Source organism: Meriones unguiculatus, chromosome 8, assembly GCF_030254825.1.
Source record: "Meriones unguiculatus strain TT.TT164.6M chromosome 8, Bangor_MerUng_6.1, whole genome shotgun sequence".
NCBI classification, from domain to species: Eukaryota; Metazoa; Chordata; class Mammalia; order Rodentia; family Muridae; genus Meriones; species Meriones unguiculatus.
Window position 1 is genome coordinate 17,860,572 of NC_083356.1, and position 21,903 is coordinate 17,882,474.

General features: G+C 51.6%; 1 protein-coding gene across 2 annotated transcripts in view; it reads right to left on the reverse strand.

The window, feature by feature from the left end:
* Window positions 1-21,903, reverse strand: part of Parvb (parvin beta) — an 85,092-nt gene that overhangs the window by 53,441 nt on the left and 9,748 nt on the right. The window contains exon 1 of one of the 2 annotated variants that reach the window (XM_060388915.1): window positions 6,241-6,369. The exons of the other annotated variant lie outside the window; for it this stretch is intronic. Within the exon in view, the coding sequence (XP_060244898.1) occupies window positions 6,241-6,250 (10 nt within the window). The 5' untranslated portion in view covers window positions 6,251-6,369. Of the gene's footprint in view, window positions 1-6,240; window positions 6,370-21,903 lie in introns of those variants that run through there. 2 annotated transcript variants of the gene reach the window in all.

A 21,903-nucleotide genomic window follows, 5' to 3' on the forward strand; every position in this document is an offset into this window, starting at 1 on the left:
TGGATTCTCTGCCCAGACACCTGAGGTGTGGGTGGTAAGGTCTCCAGCCGATACCCACCAGGCAATAGGGATAAGCAGGATGGTGTATGGCTCATCCTAGCTGCTGACAACTCTGTAGAGGCACAGGCTCTCCCAAAGTCCCTGCAAAGAGCGGGTGTCACAGGGCCAAATGGGAGGCTCAGGGCCACCAAGGCCCAAAAGGCTCTAGTAAAATTAAAATGCAGTCATGGTACAGTGAGAAAGGAAGTATGGAGACACAGGTGTGGAGCAGGGAGGGTGAGCCAAAGGCACAGGCCTCTGGGAAAGGTCAGAGACCTCTGGGACCTCAACTGGAGGTGCACAGGTCACCACTGAGGTCAAACCCAGGGACTCACACAGGCTAGGCAAGTGCTCCGCTGTTGAATTATGTTTCCAGTCCTTGTATTTTGAGGCTTAGTTAGCATTACTATCGTTATGATGAAGGGGCTAATTTGGTTTATGCTTCTACATTTTATATCATCCAGCATTTTGAAGAATGTCAGGACAGGAACTCAAACAGGGCAGGAACCTGGAGGCAGGAGCTGATGCAGAGGCACGAAAGGGTGCTGCTTACTGGATTGCTCCCCATCGCTTACTCAGTCTGATTTCTTATAGAACCCAGGATCACCAGCCCAGGGGTGGCACCACCCAGCATGGGCTGGGCCCTCCCCCATCCATCACTAATTAAGAAAATGCCTTACAGCTGCATCTCGTGGAGATATTTTGTTAATTGAGGTTCCCGCCTCTCAGATGACTATAACTTGTGTCAAGTCGCCAGGAAACAAGCCAACCTAGTGGCTCAGGCTATCCTGAAACCCTCAATCCTCCTGCCTCGACCTCCCAAGTGCTGGGACTAGAGTATGTGACATTATGTCCAGCCAGGGTCACCACTGCATACTGGTTAGTCTAGAGGACTTCAGCCCCTGACTCGGTTCCCCAAACAGCTGACGTTGGCCTCCTGCTGCCCAGAAGGGCTGCCCTGCTCGCCATCCATTCTCCTGGCCCCCCCAGTTGACTCAGGTGCTGGTGATCAATGAATTGAAACCATGGGCCCTTGCAGCAGGCCATGTGTGCAAGCCTTGGAGAACCTGGTTTACAATGGGTTCTTTTTACGCTCTCCTTTCATTTGATCACACTGCCTTTTTAGTAATGCTTAAAAATGATTTTACTCGTGATAGAGGGGGGGAGGCAGAAGGAGCAGAAAGAAAGGAGGTATAAACCCCCAAAGAAACTCACAACCGTCAACAAGAGAGCAGAGCCCACTAACAATCACTAACAGTTACGTCCCTCTGAGCAAGCTGGGCCGGGTGCTCACGGAGGCAGGCTGGGAAGAAAATATGCTGGTCGCCCAAAGCAGCAGAACAGGCCTGGCCAAGCTCAGCGCAGATAGAGAAATGCGCTGTGCAGCAAAGAGAACAGAACCGGCCCCAGGAAGGGAACTTCCTTGGCAGAGTCAGTGAGGCCGGCTTCCCAGCCATGGAATTAGCATTAATTAATCTGATAGGTAATGTCCCCGCATACCCAGGGAAGTCCAAAGCGGTTCTGCTGAGAAAATAAGAAGATTAAATCATTAAGCCATTAACAATAACAACCAAAAAGGGCTCTACTGTACACCTGCCACGGGAACCCCCTACTGGGCCGGAAGCAGGAACGCTAGTGGCACGGTGCCCTCTAGTGGTCAGATGAGCTGCAGTGAGGAGCAGTTCATTTTCTCCTGAGAGAAAAAAAAAAAAAGGCAATGGCTGGACAAGTGAGGTGCTCAGAACCCTAGCACTGGACTCTGTGAGCTTGGCTCCCATCAGACACTCAGGGTGGGCCTATGTGGGCACAGCCAGCTCCATCCATCCCCAGTGGATTCACACCCACAGGGACGGATCTTCACTGTCCTCAGAGGTCAAGCCTCTGAGGGAAGTGCCCCATGAGGAACCAGGGCTAAAGAACGTATGTAGACAGGCTCCCAGCCCCCTCCCCCGACAGTGCTGGGACCAGCACGCCCCCACATGCTTCCCATTCAGTTTGCTCCTTTGCCAGCTCCTTTCTTCCGGGGCAGGGCACTGTCACAGTTTGACACATATGCGCCAAAGGTTTAGCTGCCGTCGCTTCTGCAAAGGGCAGGCATATCACCTGCTTGTCTCCTGGCTCACAGCATCACGCTGAGAGCAGACAAACTGCTCAGAGAACTGCTGGCTGGTCCTCTGTGAGTCCAGCAGCAAAGATGATCGGGGCCAGCATTCCACAGCTTTAGTCGCTCTTTTATTTGTACTTTTATTTTCCCCATCTTGGTTTTTGCTTTTGAGAAGAACCTTGATACATAGCCCAGGATAGCCTCAGACTCACAATCCTCTCGCTTCCTTGGCCCAGATGCTGGCATTACAGGTGTTTGCTTGCCACATCTGTCTTAACATTCCTTCCTGGGGGCTCTCACTGTAATTCACTGGACCTCTTTTCTCCTGCATCTTTGAAGGCTGCAACGGGCCCCCCTTTCTGTGTCAAAAAAAAAAAAAAAAAAGCCTTTGAATGTATAGTGGAGTTAGTTCAGGTAGTGCAAGTGAGGCAGGAGGAAAGGCCACCGTGAGCCTGGAGCAGAGATGACTGGGAGATGCAGTGTTGATGGTTGGGGAGATGGAGGGATGACGCAGGTCTTTCCCAAAACCAGAAGACGTCAGAGCAGGATTCTCACTGAGGCCTCCAGAAGGCAGGAAAGCCCTGCCATAGCCTTGATTGACCGATGACCATCAGGACAGTATAGTAACAGACTCACGTTCTAACCACTGAGGTTCTGGTGCCTCGTTGCCATGGCCCTACAGAAACAAACAAGACCAGGCGTGGCGGCACAAGGCTTCAATCCCAGCACTCACAGTTCTCGGAAGGCAAATAGATCGTGAGTTCAAGGCCGCCTGGTCCACACACAGTGAATTCCAAGAAAGCAAGGGCTAAGTAGAGAGAACTCTATCTGAAAAAGAAGGAAGAAAGGAAGAAAACAAAGAAGAACTGGCTACCAACAGCCTTGCGTAACCTAAAATACTCTCTCACTGGCCATTTGAGAGCTATTGAAACAAACAGGCCTGGGTTGTGGAAGGACAATAGACAGAAAGGAAGGACAGTTTGCCCTCACTTCAGATAACAACAACGCCCCTCCCTGATCCTCAAGGCAGCCCCGGGTCATACTTCATGACACCAAGGCCAAGGGAGCAGATCTCCCATCACACTGACCTTTTTGTGTGCAGACATTACAGGAGGCCACCCCTCAGCAGGCTCTAAAGCCACCACCCCTGAGCTGGCCTCTCAGAGGGCTTAGCCCAGGAGCCTTGGGCTAAAAAGAGGATGGGACCTGGCTGCCTGCCTGGACATTTAATAGCTCACAGGAACGGTTGGAGGTGTGCTAATTGCTTGCCCTTTATAGCCGCAGCTGTGGCCCACAAGCCTCCCTCCTCCTGAAGCTTTGTGTCTCCTCTTTGTCCCCAACACCACCTCCCTGGACCCTAACCAGCGGGGCAAGTGTATCCTCCATCCTGCTGTCATTCCCCAGGAACCAAGTTCTTGAGAGCTGCGTGGCCATTTTCAAATCTACACACAGGCCACCAGCTTCCTTGAGGCCCCAGAGGAGGTGGCCACGAAGCTGTGCTTTGAAGCCCGCCTACTTGCCAGGAAGATGAAAAGACTCCGCCCTCCTGACTCTGGCACGTGGGGCTCCTTAAAACAACCACGGAAACACATCCTAGGCTGTAAGGTCCTGGGGCCAGCATGGATGTCATAAGGCAAGGGTCAGGGGGTGCTCCTCCAACACCCCCATCAGAAAGCTGTCCACCCTTCATTCTCCCCCTTTCCTTGTCTTTTCCTATCCTACACCCAGTTGGAAGTCCCCAGTCCAGAAGGAGAAAGGATATGCTGGGGGAGGGGCCAGAGACATCAAGGCCAGCTCCATGGAACAGGAAAGAGAGCTCTCCCCAAGCCTGCCACCCACTTCCTCCGAGTGTAGTGCTGCCGAGGCAGGCTGGATGGGTGTGGCCACTTGATGAGGGAGCAGCGCTGTGCCCAGGGAGGTCAACAAACTGCTGACACTCTCATTTCAGCCCAAGTCAGCTCTGAGGTCCTTTCCCCGTCACAGCCTGCCAGGAAAGTCACACACGCCTAAGAACGCTCTGCAGGCTCTCACAGCCCTGAGCCCAGCAGGAAAGGAGGGAGGCACTCGGGAAGCTGAAACAGGAGAATTCCTAAGAGGGAGAGGCCAGCCTGACTACAGCATAAGACCCTGTCTCAGAACAAGCCAAAAAGGGGGGCAGTGAGAAAGCTCGGTGGGTAAAGGTCCTTGCTGCCAAGCCTGATGATCTGGGTTCGATTCCTGGGGCCCGCATGGTAGGAGGCAAGGACTGACTTCCACAACTCACTACATGCACTGTGACGCATGCATGCACAGACACACACTAATAAACATGTCATTTCTTTTTCAAATTAAACCTTGGGGAGAAACATCTCAGCACAAAGCTTCCTCCTCCTAAAAGTCTTCATAGACTAAGATGCAGCCCATTGTGCTGGCCTCTCTCCTGGGCCGGCGGGAGTTGACCACAGGGCCCTGCAGCAAGGTCACCAACCTGGGAAAGTTGTGACATGCTGCCCCAGGGAAGATGGTGGGATCAAAGACAGCAGGGAGGGGTGGCACACACCTGTGGGAACCAGGCAGCCTCTGCACACCTGGGACTCTTAGGCGGTCCCACCAGCCTGCTTCCAGGTTGCCTAGCAACCTCTGATGTCATCACCTGCCACACTCAGGTGGATAAAAAGGACCAGCCGGCCATCCCACTCCTCTTACTGTCCTCCTCTCTCTCCTCTCACATTTTCCCTCTGTCTCTCTGTCTCTCCCTGTCTCTTTCTCTCTCCACCCTCATGGCTCATTCAGGCCCTGATTCCTCTCCCCTTCCTCTCCCTCAAATAAACCTCCTTGCATCAGATCTGTTGTGTGGCGTGCAATTCCATATATATTGTAACAGGCTCAGTGCGTGCACGCTGCTGGAACCTTGGGTCCCTCTCCTAATGGACACATAGACCTTCTCCGTTTCAGCCCCTATCCGCCCACAGGAAAACATCCAGCAGGTGATCACATGGTTCTGTGTGTCAGAAAGTCAACAGAACCAGGGACGAGGGGGCTGAAGAGGGGCCCACACACTTCAGCAAGTCTACCTGGCTCAGCGGGATAGATGCCTGACTCCTAAGTTCCAGCTTCAGAACCCACATGGGGGGAGGGGAGAACTGACTCCTGCAAGCTGTCCTCTGACATCATGCACACACACACACACACACACACACAAACAAATAAGAGCTGAGCACCAGTATCCCCCTCTCTCTGCTTCCTGACTGTGGGTGTGTTCCCACCGCCATGGACCGGACCCTGAAAATAACCCATTTTATATGGCAGCAGAATCCGTTATGCCATCCAAAAGAGGCAAGGTGTCAGAGTCACACAACAGGTCAACAGCCTGGGCAATGGGGGTGGGGGGGAGGGGTTTAGGAACTCCTGACTGGGAACCAGTTTGCTTGACCAGCACCTACCCACCATCCCTCGTGCTGTGTGACCTGAGGCAGGTCGCTTAGTCTCTCTGGGCTCCGGTTTCCGCCACTATGAAAGAAAAACTGTCACAAGGACACAGAAAGCTCGGTGCACAGCAACTGTGCCAATGCTCCCACGTGGAGAACAGGTGCTGGGCCACCCCTCGAAGTGGGAGCTGAGGCCGGGCTTCTCCTCAGGCCTGCCCATCGCTAAATGCCTCCTGCTGGCTGCTCCAGTCACAAGATAGGGCTGGAGAGATGGCTCAGAAAAAAAAAAAGTGCTCCCTACCAAGCCTTCTACTCCCCTCTGACTGCCACACGCTTGCAGTGGTATGTGCGCGCGTGCGCGTACACACACACACACACACACACACACACACACATCCTAACCCCAGCTTGTCCCTAACAGTGTCCCCCAAGTCCCATTCTTCTGGTCCCAAAGACCCCCATAGTCCACCAGCACGACGGAAGCATCATCCCACAAGTCAGGTCCTCATCTCCCCTGACTGCTACACATGGCCAACGGTCCTCCTTCCCCATCCGGACCCCAGCGTCCCGTCACCTTCCCAGAAAAAGGCCAGCCCAGGGTCCATTCTCACAAAGCAACCCCCACTTAGCTGGGCTGCTGCATGGCTGGCTGAGGCTGGTCCCTGCTGAGAAGGGAGAGGGGTAACTCACTGTCGAGCATGCAGCCAAGGGGGTGTCAGGAATACTCTCCGGGCCCACCAGCAAGCAGCCACTGGCGCTGTCCAGGCAGAAGAAGGCACACGTGCCATATACGGGCCCCAGGGACATCACCATGACTTGCAAATGCACAGCCCCTGAGGAAGCCAGAGGCCAGGGCTGTTTGACAAGATACCGCCCCTGGACACATCATGGGCAACTTCAGGGTCACAGTGGCAATCCCACCCACCAGCTACTCCCCATAAACCCCAGTGGCACTGAGGATGGGGAGGGCCATCCAGCCATGGGGTAACTTGAGACCCCACAACTCTACAGGAAACTGAACAGGAAATTCCCAACTCTGAGCCATCTCCTGGAGTCTGGGCTGGAGGCTGGGGAAGGGCAGAGATCAGTCACCTCTGGGGACAGCTCTATGAGCCCCAGGGGAAGGTGACATGACACAGGCACGGGTGGCCAGGCAGCAGGCATCTCCTGGTTGTCAAGTACACAGAAGACCAAACACGAGGGTGCTGAGCACCTGTCAACCGTTACCACGACAACAGAAATCAAATTCCGGCAGCAGCTTAAGCTAAGCAGAGCTGCGTGCTTTGTGTTTTGGTTTTGTGGGGATGGATCTCTATACACATCTCCCTGAATGGCCTGAAACTCCTGATCCCCCTGCCTCAGCCTACCATGCACTGGAATTATTGGTGTGTACCAGCAGCCCTGGTACCAGTACCTTTTTGGGTTCTGCTTTTGTTGTTTTTGCAAAAGAAAGTTCTGGAAGTGGGGAAAAGGAAGCAAAGTAGAACTCTGCCTTTGCCTGTGATCTATCCCCTTTTCTGCAGCCACAGGACACTCTGCCTGGGCTCCGGGGCTCCCACCCCCAGCCCTGCTGTAGAGTGAGGATGCTAATCCCGATGAACCTCTCGGGCGGTCCGTGGTCGATGAACTCATATACTGTCTGGCATCTCAGAAGATCTCCAGTTGCTACTGGCGGTAATTAGAAGTACTGCCCTGTGTCACTTCCTACTCTGGGAGGCGATTTAGGATTGAGGACACCCCTTAAGAAGCACCTAAACATCGTGAGTCTATGACTCCCCATGATCTCCCAGTGCCACCAAAGGATGCTAGAAACACAGACTGGACAAGGCTGCTGTATGCCCCCGGAAGTTCACAGGCAGCTGTCTCAGATCAGCACGCCAACTCTGCACTACTGACCACAGCGTGGCCAGACACAACTTCAATGGCTTCACGTGTGACCACTCGGGGCGCAGACCCTGTGTGGGGCACACGTGCTGCACTTTTCTCCCATCGGAGGAGCAGGGGTTGCTCACACAATGTCTCCCCAGACACCAAGGCATGCTGTGCTCTGATGCCATGATGAGCTCTGTGCCAGCAGCACTGACCTTCCCGCTTTATCAGTCTTACTGGCCTATCAGCCTACAGAGAAGGATTCGGAGCCTCTATTAGTGCTCCACGGATGATCCACAGCCCAGGAAGGTTCAGCAAGAGGAGGGGGAGCCACCCCTCAGTGAGGTCAACTTCTCCCAGCTTCGGAACAGGCAGCACTAGGCAGCACCACACCAAACCAGGGCCAGGAACGAGGTGCCACCAGGATGTGCAAAGTGGCAGTTGCAGACTCCCTCATCCATGGACTGAAGCACTCTGCCCCAGCAGCCCAAATAAACCCCTCCTCCCTTAAGCTGCCTGCCGGGTGTTTTATTGATGTAACTACAACCTTAACACAGTATCCAAAGAAGAGATGTAGGAATAGGGGATGATTACAGTGTCCCTAGCCCATTGTCAAGGTCATGAGTTGTACCTCAGGCCCTGCAGAGCCTGGAAGGCCTTAATGCCCTTGGAGCCTCCTGTACATTGAAAAGTGTGGAAATATCCTTCACCGTAATATTTGGTCTGTACCTGGGTTTCTGACACAAGTTTCCAAAACCCTGCGGTTCCCCAGGCAATAGGAGCATCTTTTGTTCTAAGGACACAAAATGTAGCGGTTCCTGGTCCTTCAAGGACTAAAGCACCGTGAGAAGCTTGGAAACACCATCTCCCCTGTCTTTTAGAGAGGAGAGGATCCGGGGTTGGAGGCCCTCATCCGGCCCGCCTTCGCATGCCTCTGTAAAATCCCTGACCTAACACAGTCTGGGAGGCTTCCAGGTTGAGAAGACACGCCCTCATTGGTTGAACAGTGGTCTGTCTTCACTCCAGACAAAGGGACGCTTCTGTGTTCACAGTCAGGCTCACCACGCCCCTCCTCATCCCCCAGTCATCCCGGTCCATTGCTGGGCTTTCTCAAGAAACAAAGCACAAAAGAGAACGGTTTCCCTTTTCCACCAATGAACCACACCAAGGAGGGCATGGAAACCCCACTTCCCAGCACCCGTCACAAGCAACAGCCCATGCTGGCACCTGGAGTGGAAGTGGGGTGGTCTAGAGGGCTGAGCTCTGCCTGTAGCTCTGATGCTTTCTGGGTACATGGTGAACTAGAGGTCAGCCTGACGGTGTCCCCAGAGAGCCGCTTGGTGTGGCAAGAGATCACCCCCTCCACATGCCTCCCTGAGGTGACAGAGGCACAGAGCCACACATGGCCGCCTGGTTCCTGCGGTTCCCGATACTCTAGCCAAATGCTATTCAAATGATCTGAGTTCTGGCTTTACCAGACCACTCGCTAAGAAATCCTGAACCCCGAAGCGTCTCACAGCAATGACATGGTCCCTCGGGAAACAAGCTCAGCAAATCGGGAAGTGCAAGTTCCTTGTTTTCACCCTCACTTCACCGTCTATTCAGTGCCCTGTTCTTTGAACATTTGTGCTTTGGGCGGGTGACGGCCATTTATAACAGACCTGGTGCAGTGGCCGGTGCTCCCAAACAGTGCTCCATGGAGAAAAGCACATCTCAGAAGCCTCAGGCAGGCTGAATGACAACAGTTGGGATCTGGGAGTTCTATGATCATGAGCCAACAGAGAGAGAAGGGGGGGTTGGTTTTCAACGCTGGGTTATGCGTTGATCTGTCCAGTGCGAGCCTGGAGCCTCACAAGTAGCTGGCCGCTTCCCAGATGGCTAACGCTGTGCTTGGAGCATCTTCACAGAAACATGGGAGATCCCGAGAGAAGCTTCTCACACACATATGTCTTCCAGCTCAGCCCGGCTTTCTCCTGCCCGGCTGTTCAAGGGTCACCTGTTGACAGCACTTTGCAAGAAACCATGACGCAGGCTTGTGGTCCCAGCCCTTGGGAAGAGGAGGCAAGAGGGTCTCCAGTTCAAGGCCAGCGTGGGCTTCATAGTAAAATAGGGAGAGGGGGGGGAGGGAGGGAGGAAAAAGAAAGGAGGGAGGAAAGAAGGAAGGAAGGAAGGAAGGAAGGAAGGAAGGAAGGAAGGAAGGAAGGAAGGAAGGAAGAAGGAAGGGAGTAAATTAGTTCCTCTCAGCCCCGATATTGAAGTTAACAATGCTTCCACTAACACTGAGGCTCTGTTCGTCTCTGAGTGTTCTTCCCGTCTCTAGATGACGGGGAAGAACAGAGCTTCCAACAGGATGAGCAGCCGAGGGCTGGAAAGGAGGAAAGTGCATCCTGGGAAGTCACAGCCACCCCTCCCCTCTGCTCAGGAAGCATGCCATGGGCAGAATGTCAGGCACTATTTAAAGCCACATGACAACAGGCCTCACCTGCGTTGTGTTTAGTGACACACAGCCTGCACCTGTCAAACAAGCTTGGGCCGGACTTCTCAGGGGAAGCTGTTCACAGCGCCCTCTTAGGCTGAGGCCATCCACACACAGTGCTGGGTGCTCCGCACTCAACAGGTAGCCCCCGTGTTTCAGGGCCAGGGGTATCCCTGCACCCCTAAGTGATACCAGCTCCTTCAGAGTCCCCGAGGCTGGCGGTGGATGGTCTTTGTTTTAATAGCGTGTATGTCAGAAAAAAAAAAAATTATTGTTTATTTCCCAGCTGAAATGCTATCGCACAAAACAGCACAGCAGAGGGAAGTTCCAACAGTTCCTGGGACTGTCAGTCTTCCTCATTAGACAAGGGCAAATCCCCCCTCCCCTCCGCCTTGGAGCCCAAGAGTCTGAAACAAACCACTGTGCGTAGAACCCAGATAATTATAAGCAGCTGTTCTGACTATCTACCCCCCCACCATTTCCTCGCTTCCGGAAAATACTAGCAAAGATGGTGATAATAAAGCTGGGGGCGTGACAATTCATGCCTGTCAACACAGCATGCAGCGGATGGAAGCAGGAGTTCAAGGTCATTCTCAGCTATATTGTGAGTTTGAGGCCATCCTGGCTTCACTAGAGTTGGGGTGGGGGTGGGGGGAGGGCTGTGCCATGAGGACTTGATTTAGTCACGAACAGAGGCCTTGTCACTATGGGTTAAGGAAATGTCCTCTGGAACTCGGGGTCCACTTGGGACCTGAGAATCTGCTTATTTGAAAATAAGGTGTTTGAAGATAGTCTAAGGATGAGGTCACAGCAGATAAGGGAGGGAACATCACGACAGAGGCAGAGATGCGCAGGAGAACATGTGACCTGGGAAAGATGTGTCACAGATGTCAGACGTCAGGCGAGTGCTGCAAGCTGGAAGAGATGGGAAGCATACTCCCTGGATGGCTTGAGACAGGGTCCTGCCACACCCTGGGCTGTGGTCACTATAGAAAGGGGATGGGTGAAGCCCCCACACTTCAAGCCAGCCGGCAGTGCTGGGTGCTACTTTCTTGTGGGGTTTTTATTTTATTTTATTTTATTTTATTTTATTTTATTTTTATTTTTTTAAAAGCAGTGGTTTGCAACCTTCCTAATGCTATGACCCCTTTTTAATACAGTTCCTATTTGTGGTGACCCCCAACCATAAAATTATTTTTGTTGCCCCATAACTGTGACTTCACTACTGTTATGAATCATAGTGTAAATATTTTTTTGGAGAAAGAGGGTTGCTGTGGGGTTGTGACCCACATGTTGAGAACCATCCTTCTAAAGACCTTTTTTTTTTTTTTTTTTTAGACTTTTAATTATGTGTATGTGGGGGTGAGGGGTATGTGCCAGTGCCTGCTGAGGCTTTGATCCCTCTGGAACTGGAATTACAGGAGGCCGTGAACCACCCAGCATGGATGCTGGAAACTGAACCCAGGTCCTCTGTGAGAACACTATATGTTCTTAACCTCTGAGCCATCTCTCCAGCCTGCACATGAGTGGATTTTTGAGACAAGGTCTTGCTACACGGCACATACTGGCTTGGAACTTACTAGGTAGACCAGGCTGATCCTATGCTTTCTCCAGGTCTCCTGTCTCCGCCTTCCGAGGGCTGGAATTAGAGGCTTGTGCACCACACCAGGCTGGTTTTGTAACTGCAGTTGGATTTCTGAGGCACTGTGTGGATCAGATTGCCTTGGACCTCGCTAAGTAGCACGAACTGGCTTTGCCTGGTCATGATCCTCAGTCAGCCTCCTGCACTGGGATTGGCTAAACTTATTATTTTCAAGATCCCAGTCAGCTGGAATTTTAATCCCCTCCCTAGACAAGGAGGCGACTGAAATCGGGAGAACTGAAATCCTGACTTCAAGCAAACTGCCTGCCCAGAGAGGATGGATGAAGGATTCACCACTCAGGGTCCTATCTCACATCACATGCGTGACTCCCTAGAACTTGAACTTATGGTCTCAGAGCTCTCAAGCCCCAACCCCAGGCTCTCTGGCCTCTGGCCTCCCTCCTCCAGGGAGGGCACAGACTGCAGGGCCCAGTCTGCTCTCGGTACCGATGAGTGCCTGAGGGCTGCAAGGACAGCCCCAACGAAGGTCACAAAGCCTCTTGGATGACACATGGGCTCAGTGTGCCAGCTGTCCCCAGACTTCGCCCTTGGCCAAGATCCAGCATGGAGTCCTCTGTCTTTGGAGGCTTTATAAATGCAAAGGTTATTTTTAGTAGCTGTTACTGCCCCTTAGCTATTCCATTAGTTTCAGAGACAAATAATTTCATCCCGTGCAACTTGATAGGCTTGTACAATGATCGCTCCCACTGACAAATACTTACCAAGCATGCCACCACAAGCCGTACCCTGCCTGGCTCATTACTTAAAAAAATAAATAATTTACTTAGCTAATGATCATGAATCCTCTAATTTAATTTGCTCTTAAATGTGTTTAATTTTCCCACAATAGAACCACACGCTTCGAAACCAGGCATTTCTGCTGTGCTGAAACAGGCGGCAAAGACATGAAAAGAGATGCTGGCAGAGGGAAAGCCTCTGACCCTAGCACTCAGAGGCAGAGGGTCATGAGTTCAAGGCCAGCCTGAGCTATATTGTGAGGCTGTCTCAAAACACAAGGACTAAAAACACAGGCAATGGAGGTGGAGTGAGGCTGAGCCCCACCCAGGCTGGAATCCACAAGGCCTTGGAGAACACAAAACAGTGTAGAAGGTGAAGCTGTTGGAACTTATTTTTAAATACTAGGTTAAGAAGAAGAAGGAAGCTGGGCAGCAGATCAGAGGATTAAGTGTCACGGTGGTGCCTGGCTTTACTTGGGGTGACAGAGATGAAAACCCAGGTCCCCATGCTTGCATGCCCTGCACGGTTTGAATGTCTAAGAGCAAGGATCAGGCTTACCAAGCCTGCAGCAGGCAGGTGACTGACACCAAGGCCCTGATGTTACTGAAGGCAGCCACAGAGCGTACCCACGCTGCGGGAAGATGCTCAGCTGATAAAAGGCTTGCTGTCAAGCACACAGACCTGAGTTCAGATCTCCGGTACCCACATGAAAGCTGGGCGTGGAGGCTCACACATACAACCTCATCTCGGAGGGAGGAGATGGCCAGAGCCTGGGGTTTCGCTGGTTGGCCAGCCCAGCCTGAATACCCAGCTCCAGGTTCCATGAAAGGCTGTCTCCAAAACTAAGGCGTGGAGCTGGAGAGCTGGCCAGGAGGTGAGAGCACTAACTGCAATTCCAGGGGACCCAGGTTTGACTCCAGCCACCTATAACTTCAGGCCCAGGGGATCTGATGCTGTTGTTTTTTGTTTTTGTTTTTTCTGAAGTCCATAACCATCAGGGGTGCACGTGGTACAAAGATATATGTGCGCAAACACTTAAAAAGTAATAATAAATTAACACACTAAGTAAATAAACACTGTGGAAAGCAGCAGGGAAGATAACTAAAGTTGATCTCTGGTACATCAAACACGGAGACACACACACACAAACATAGGCAAGTACACCGAACAAACATACAGATACAGACACACACACAGACTGAAAAGGAGAGGAGACTAGATCATGCCTCTGATCTATGGCATCAAAACAACGCCACAGACCAAGACTTAGCAGATGACAGTTCAGAGCAGCTGGCCCTCAGCCAGTTTATCAGTAAAGCTTTATTGGAATTCATCTGTTTCCGCACTATCTATAGTTGCCATAGCACGGTCCAGTGGCCACAACAGAGCCAGCATGCCTTCTGAAGACGGAAATATCAATTAACTGCACCCTTTACAGAAGACTCCCGATGTAAATAAGACTGACAATAAAGAAAGAAACCTGGAGCCGGATGGTGGTGGTGCACGCCTTTAACTCCAGCACTCAGGCAGCAGAGACTGGCAGATCTCTGAGTTTGAGGCCAGCTTGGTCTACAGAGGGAGTTCCAGGACAGCCAACGCTACATAGTGAGACCCCGCCTGGGGGGGGGGGCAGGGGGGGGCGGGGGTAGACTGGGCTCAAAAACACAGGCTAATATCTACAGCAGCATAAACTCAAGGTGTGACAAGGAGTGCCCTTGAGACCATCTCTTGATTAGCTTTACCACGGCCAGAGCCAAGTCCAGTGAGGACAACCATTCCCACAATGCAACACTGCATAACTGCACACAGCCAGGGACAGTAAGTCCAGAAGCAGGAAGGTTCCTGGGGCCTCGTGTGTACCCAACAAGTCAAAGCAGACATGAAACAGAACTCCAAAGGTCGGGTGGGCTGGTTCTTGGTATGACAGGTGCAAAGGCTAAATTCCTGAATGTTCTGCACGATCCTTCAGCTCAGAAGGCACACACACACCTGCAATCCCAGCATGCAGGAGGCTGAGGCAGAAGGAAAGGGACATTCAAGGATATCCTGGGCTACACGGTGAGACTCTATTTCAAATTAAGGTTGAGGTAGGGAGATGACAGCCAGCTCAGTGGTGCGGTGCTCAGCTAATACACACTAGAGCCTAGTGCGTGATCTCCAGTGTAGGAAAAAAAAATGTGCATTTCGTGGGGCTTAGCCCCTGATGAGCCAGCCACCTGCCTCCACTCACAGATGCAAGGTGCCTCTTTGAGTTTGATTTCCAATTCCTTCTCTAGGGCTGTTGTGGGCCCCTTGGGCTCCCTAGGACGTGCTCTGAAATGGTGCTTTAAAATTAGATCACTCCAACACAAGGAAAATAATAACCAGTAAACAGGGTTGATGGTGCGGGGACAGGGCCTCAGAGGGCTCTTTATGGCTGAAAGAATCCAATATCTCCCATCGACCTAAACAAGCACTCACTCCTTGTGGCCTCCGCCATTGTCCCTTGTTGGATATCTTTCTGCCTGTTCAAAGATGGGGATGGGCACACAGCTCAGTGTCTTGATGCTTGGCTAGGCAGTATGAAGCCCTCGGTTCAATGCTCAGCCTCCCCCTCAAAAGCGTGGAGCAACAGCCAACGTAATCAGACAGATGCTAAACTTGGGGCTCAGAGACTGAGGGCCCACCACGGCCAAGGTCATGGATGCCTGCCTTTCAATTTGACACTATCACATCTGACCCCTCACGGAAGTCTCCCATGTGCGTAAGATGCTGTGAGATCACTCATCGAGAGACCGGGCTTCTCACATCTCTCAAGGCCTCAGTTTCTCCATCTGTAAAATAAGGCTCATTTCAGGCTGAAGAAGGCAGCAAGGTACTTGGGGCACAGGCCTGGCCTGGCAGCTGGGCTCCCACAGCAGGCAGTGTGATAAGGGTGGGGACAGGGTGGGGGTGCTCAGGATTCCTGAGAACCCCATAAACAAGTCACGGGTTCTCTCCAGATATCAAATGGCTGGCCTCATGTTTAGATAGGAGTTAGCAATCCCATAGGAAGTGAAGGCCGCCAAGAGCTCACGGGAGATCATGAGTTTGGTCACACAGCGCACATGACCCCATCCCCAGTGGGTGCCTCTCCTGCTTGGCTCAGGGAGCACGCAGGGGACATGTGGACTCCTCACTGACTCGGTCTGTAATGAGCCAAAATGACCAATCTCCATCCAGCTCCTGCTGGGAACCCTTAGAAGCCATGGTCCAGGCAGTCCCTCGGCACTCCTCCCTGGGAGTCCTCCCACTGTGGGAGTTTCCTCCCTTTAATAAATCTTCCTTCACCTTGCTCACTCTTTGACCCTGTTTCTTCCTTTTTCTGGGCAGCAGACAAACAAATCAGGACACCGGCGGCTTTGGTGACCCTTGCCATCCAGCACCTAGCTCCCTGGGTTGAGGTCTCCAAGAACAAGAAACGCTCCGTTGCCCTAAAAGAAAACCCACAGCAGGGGCTGGAGAGATGGCTCCCATTGCTAAGAGCACTGTCTGCTCTTCCATATGGACCTGGGTCACATACACACACACACACACACACACACACACACACAGAGAGAGAGACACACACACACACTGCGCACAGACGTACATGCAGACAAAACACCCATACAGATAAAAAGTTAAATTTTAAATTAAAAAAAAATTTTCCAGAGAAACAAGAGAGCTGGAATATCCATCCTGGAAGTCCGTTCTGCCTCATTGCACCTAGCCAGAGAGGCAGGACATTCAGAGAAGCTGCCAGCCTGCCCCGTGAGCACATGGAGATGGAGACACATCTCCCTCTCTGTCCAGCCTTTCCTAATTCCATATTCCATGAGGCTTTAAAATGTCTGTCTCATGAGGCAGTCCCCACCTTCCCCTGGTCTGAGGGAAGCCCAGCTTCCTGCTTTCTGAATACTGGGGTTAAAGCTATTATACCACTGCACTTGACCATTTTATACCCAGGCAGACAGACCTGAATAAATATATGTTTGGAACAGGGTTTTTTATTTTCTTTGAGATTCATTCGTTTTATTGTGTTTGCCTGCATGTGTGTTTATGTGCTACATATGTGCAGTGCCCAAGGAGGCCAGCAGAGGGCAACAGATCCCCTAGAACTGGGATTTAATGCAGTTTTGAGCCACCATGTAAGGACTCTGGAACAGTCCTCTACAAGAACAGAAATGATCTTAACTGCTGGGCCACCTTGCCAGCCCCTTGGACCAGGATTTTAATAAAAATGTGAAAAACACTGTCCTAAGTCAAAAGCAAGAGCAGCCAGGCATGGCAGCACATGCCTTTAATCCCAGCACTCAAACGCAGAGGCAGGTGTTTTGTCTATGAATCCGAGGCCAGGCTGGTTTACAAAGTGAGTGTGAGTTCTAGCAAGCTAACGTGACACAGGGAGGTCCTATTAAAAAAATAAATAAATAAAAAGAGGGAGGGAGGGGAAAAAAAAACTTTGGGTGTAGATCAGGATCTGGTGCTTGCCTAGCATGCAAAACGTCCTGGGCTTAATTATGAGTTCTAAATTATGGGATCAGCAGGGAGAGTCATCATTTGATGGCATGCTAGGCCTACAGCTTCTGACCACCGACACAGTCAGGAAGAGGCACTTCATGTCTGGGGTTTCCCCGTTCTGAGACGCCAGTGAGATCACCTCTGCTTGAAGCCTCACACGGAGTGAATACAACCCTCTGGACAGTATCACGCCCAGCCTCCAGCCAGCGTGAAACAGGGGGTGTGGTAGTTCGAAGTCTGGGATCCCAGCATGGAGGGGAGGGGGAGGCTAAGGGGTGAGGGTGTTGGCAGTGGAGACAGGAGGATCTATGGGGCTTGCTGGGCCAGCCTAGCACAATCAGTGAGTTCCAGGGAGACCCTGTCTCAAAACAAAACAAGGGACACCACCTGAGGTTACCCTCTGGCTTCTGTACACGTGTCTACCTATGTACACACACACACACACACACACACACACACCTGAAGGAAGATGCTGGGAAGCATCTCCACGTCTCTGCAAAGTTCTGCATTTTACTAGCTCAGTCCTGACAGGATTCACACTCTGTATAATTCCCCTGCTTAAGGACACGAGTCAGCGCCTTTCAGAATATTCAGATGGTGGTCCATACCACCATCAACATAAAAACGGTCTCCTCACCCCCAAAGCACCCACTAGAGGTTTCCACTAGCCCCTAGCCTCCAAAGACCATTTGCCTACTCTGGATTTTTCCATCATAAATCTGTCCTTTTGTGACTAGATTCTCAGCATATTCCAGATTCATCTGTGTTGTAGCACATACCAGTATTTCCTCCCTCTTCACTCCTGTAGACTATTCCATTTTTGTGAATACACCACATTTTGTTTCCCCACATCAGTTAATAGCCCTGGGGTTGTCTCTATTCTATGGCAATTATGAATAAGGAACAGAAATTGAAATCCTACACTCACATTCTAGTTCTGATCAAGCCAGCTCCCAGCCTTTAAAAAAATTATATATATATATATATATAATTTTATGTTACATATAATATATTATATAATTTTAAAGACTATATATATACATATATTCTTTTCCCCCAAAAGATTCTTACAACAAGAATATTAAGAGTTGACATAGATGCAGATCTCCGTGAGAGCAAACTGAGTAATAATTGTAGAAATGCGTTCTTAGAACGAGGCCCAAGCAAACAAATAAAAGAAAAACCCCAGCAGCTGCACACAATAAGATTAAAATTCTGTGTGTGCTGCTCCAACAAAATCTCAAATCATTAAAATCTCATTATACTAATAACACGTCTCCTGCACACATCTCTGGACAACACTCTCTCCCCTCCCCCTGGCGAAGGACTTTCACACAGCCGTCCATGAAGTTGGAGCCTGTCCTCGCTGTCCCCATGAGAGGCACATCTTCCACCAAGCCTGCGCCTGGACCAAGTTATCCTGGGAAAGAGATGGCAGAGGTGAGCACCCAGCTCCTGTCCCTGCTCTGAGTCCTCACATTCAAGCCTTCCGTAGGAAAGCAGCTACCCAAAAGGTGTGGTCCCATTGCATTTTTATGGCTTCCTACCAAGGACCTTTCCTCTCCTCAGGCATTTCTTCGCCCTCTGGTGGGGAGGGGTGGCAGCTGGGCTGACGGAGGGTGAAATGCTAACAGAAAGAAGTTGGCCCCTATGTGGCTCATGTGACCCCCCCCCAAGGCTTTATACTTAAATCCACAAGCATGTGGCAACACACGAAGACCTCCTTGCCCTCCCTGGGAGGCTGTGGTTGACGTTTTTCCCCTCCCACCTCCGGATCCAGCCAGCAGTCTGTCTGTCAGCAGTCACTGGTGTCCCATCACTATGTTGAGAAATTACCAGAGATAAAGACTTAAAACCACACAGACATGCAACCTGGAGCTTAAGTCTAAAGCCAAGCTGTCTGCAGGACTGAAGCCCTCCAGGCTGGCTGTAGGGAGGGGGATGGGCCAGGACACAAACACAGAAACACAGACAGGTGACACCACCTGGCTTTCTAGCTCCTGGCTTCCTCAGGCCCCAGGCCCCACAGCTATTCAGCTCAGCAGCCTCTTCTCTGGCTGCCATCCTCTCACTCTCCTCCAACAAGAACCTTCCTCTTGTGGGTCTGGAGACAGCACAGTGGCAGGGCACTTCCTAGTGTGTGAGAGGCCCTGGGTTCAATCCCCATCGTTGGAAAAAAAAAAAAAAAAAGGCAAGAAGAAAGGGGGTGGGGAGGAAGGAAGGGGCCAATGAGAGGGCTCAGCAGCTACAGCACTACATCCTCAGTGAGGTGGGGAGAGAGGTAGGAGCAGGTGGATGTCAGCAGGGGGGAATAGGGGCCTGTGCGCTGTGGTTTCTAGAATGTTCTAGTGGAAAGAGGAGCAAGGAGATGTGAGGTTCTAGAGACCCAGACAACCAAGAGAAACTGGTCCCCAGAGCAGTTCTCCAGACCTGGGTACTGGGGATGGAGCCAAGGGCATGAGCATGCTAAGCCCTATGGTCCCAAGGAGCTGAGTCCCAGCCCTCTTCTTCCCTGCAGGATCAGTAAGCAGGTTATCTTGCTGGTGAAGAGGCAGCTCCTGCTCCATGGAGGAAGGTCCAGTTAGGTGATCCAGATCTCAGATCCAGTCCTCAGTCACTCTCTGGTCATCCCTTTCTGAGCTGAGGTCCCTGATACACAGCCAGCTGTCTGTCCGGTTTTCCTACTGCTGCCAGGTCCAGGAGCCCCACTCCCCCTGGGGTTGGGCATGTCCTGGAGAAAACACCGAGGAGGGTTTCATGGCTGTGTGTGGCTACATCGGGTTTCTTGGCATTATTTTTCTGATCATAGTATCTTCAGACATTTCTTCAAGTGTTCTGGTGCGCTCTGTGGTGGTGGTGGTAGTGGTTGGGGGGAGGGGGGCAGGGGCTTTTCTTGGAAGCTTCCTGAGATTATCAAACCAGGCTTGGGCTTGATAAGTATCAAGCCTGGTGAGTGCTTCCCATCATGGCTTCCCAGTGACACAGCTGGCCCAGAGCCTCAGGCTAGTGGGATCCCGAGCCAACCCCTCATGAAGGCAGACACTGACAGGATGCTATCACAGTGCCCCATGTTGCAGAAGGTGTGACACAAATGACAGGCAGAAGCTCTGGGGAGAGGTGAGGAGACAGGACAGTCAGGGCTCCGAGACAAGGAGGATCATGGGGCCTTCAGGACTGAGCCAGGCCCTCCCAGGTGGCAGCCGGTAGCAGGCCCCAGGCCTCCACACCAGTCAGCACGGAACGCATGTAGTTACGTGTCCTCGTTAACATCCTCCTGACTCTGGAGCTGGCACCGAAAGGCCCAGGCCGGAGCTAGTGAGGGAGAGGGCGCATACCCAGCTGAGCACGTCTCTGGCTGAGTGGGACGAGAGCTCCAGCAGGCTGTGAGACCCTCAACCTCACCCAGCCTCTGCTCCCCACAAGATAGAATCACTACATGATGTCACTCTCCAAAGCACCGTGCAAGAGGCGAGCAGGACCAGGCACATCAGGCGGCCCAGAGTCTCTGCGGACCTGTGACTGAGACCACTTGGCTTGTTTGGTTTTTAATTCTTTTGCTGTTTCTCTCATGGCTTAGGTAGCCTTCTATCAAGAATAAACACAAGCCCCGCAGTGGTGGCACATGCTTGTAACCCCAGCACTTGGGAGGCAGAGGCAGATGAGAGTTCGAGGCCAGCCTGGTCTACACTGTGAGTTCCAGGACAGCCAGGGCTACACAGAGAAATCCTATCTCAAAATAAATACAGAGATAGATAGATAGATAGATAGATAGATAGATAGATAGATAGATAGATAGATAGATAATAGACACAATTATGAGCTTTCTAGAATTATAAGCCAACTAAACCTTTGAGTTGCTTCTGGTCAGGGTATTTTTTTTTAATCACAGCAACAGAAATGACACTAAAATGCACATATACACACACACACACACACACACACACACACACTTTGAATACGAACACCTATAATCTTTACTTTGAAAGACGGTGTTGAAGGAAGAGGAGGAAGAAGAAGAAAGTACAGATTAAACCTTGGGCAAGATGTCCCTCAAATCCCACTGATACTAAAACAGTCGCCCATACCGCATGGCCTGAGCTGGAGGCAGCTCCGTCCCTATATTTAAAGCCTAGGCCTGGGGGCTGCAGATCCCCACAGTAACCTGAGCCTTGACAACCAAGCAGGCAGCTCCGGGTCGCTGAACTGGACAGCTGCCTCCAGAAGCCTCTAGACTGAGGCACGTGGAGCACACAAGCCCTCGGAGATATAAAAACCTTTGTGGCCTCTTTAACTTCATATGAAAGCAATAACTTCATATGAAAGCCTAGAGTCTCGGGACTTGTAAATTTTTTAATGAGAAGTATAAAAATGCTTAACTCTTCTAAAGAGTGACACTTTTATTTTTAAAAAAGAATGAACTCCCAAGGTGGCCTTGCCTAGGCAAGGCCACAGGAAGGCTGTATGCCGGCTGACCAGCGAGAAAGGGTTTGAAAACCCAAAACGAGGTCAGTATTTCAGAGGCTCTAAGCTTGACGACACCTGGCCTAGAAGACTCCCTGCCCCTCTGGCAGGGCTGGCACCGGTGGAGAGGCAGACGGGAGCAAAGTCCTGCTTAGGCACTGACCTCAAGCTGGGATGCCAGCACAGGATTTGTGGGCATCTGCTGTTGGCAAGCCTACCCATCTGCAGCCCAGACCACAGGGGCAGAGCAACGGCTCCCAAGAGAATGCTCCCAGGTGGTGTCGGCTGGGGGCAATGTGCTTAGTTTTTGCTTTCAATTTGATGCCCTCTAGATCACTTGGCTAAAGTGTCAGTGAGGAGAGCTCTAGAAAACACTGGCCTATGGGTGTGTCTGGGGATGAGAGGGACTGTCTATTTTCTTTGGTGGAGGGAGGAGCCTGCCTGCCTGTAAGCGTGCTGGTGCCCCTTGATATCAGAAGAGGGTGCCAGATCCTCTGGAACTGGTGTTCCGGACAGCTATGAGCTACCATGAGGGTGCTGAGAGCCAAACCCAGTCCCTGAGAGTGCAGTCTATGCTCTTAACCGTTGAACCATCACCCTACTCCCATATGGAACTGGTTCTCATCCCTGTGGATTGAGACCTCCT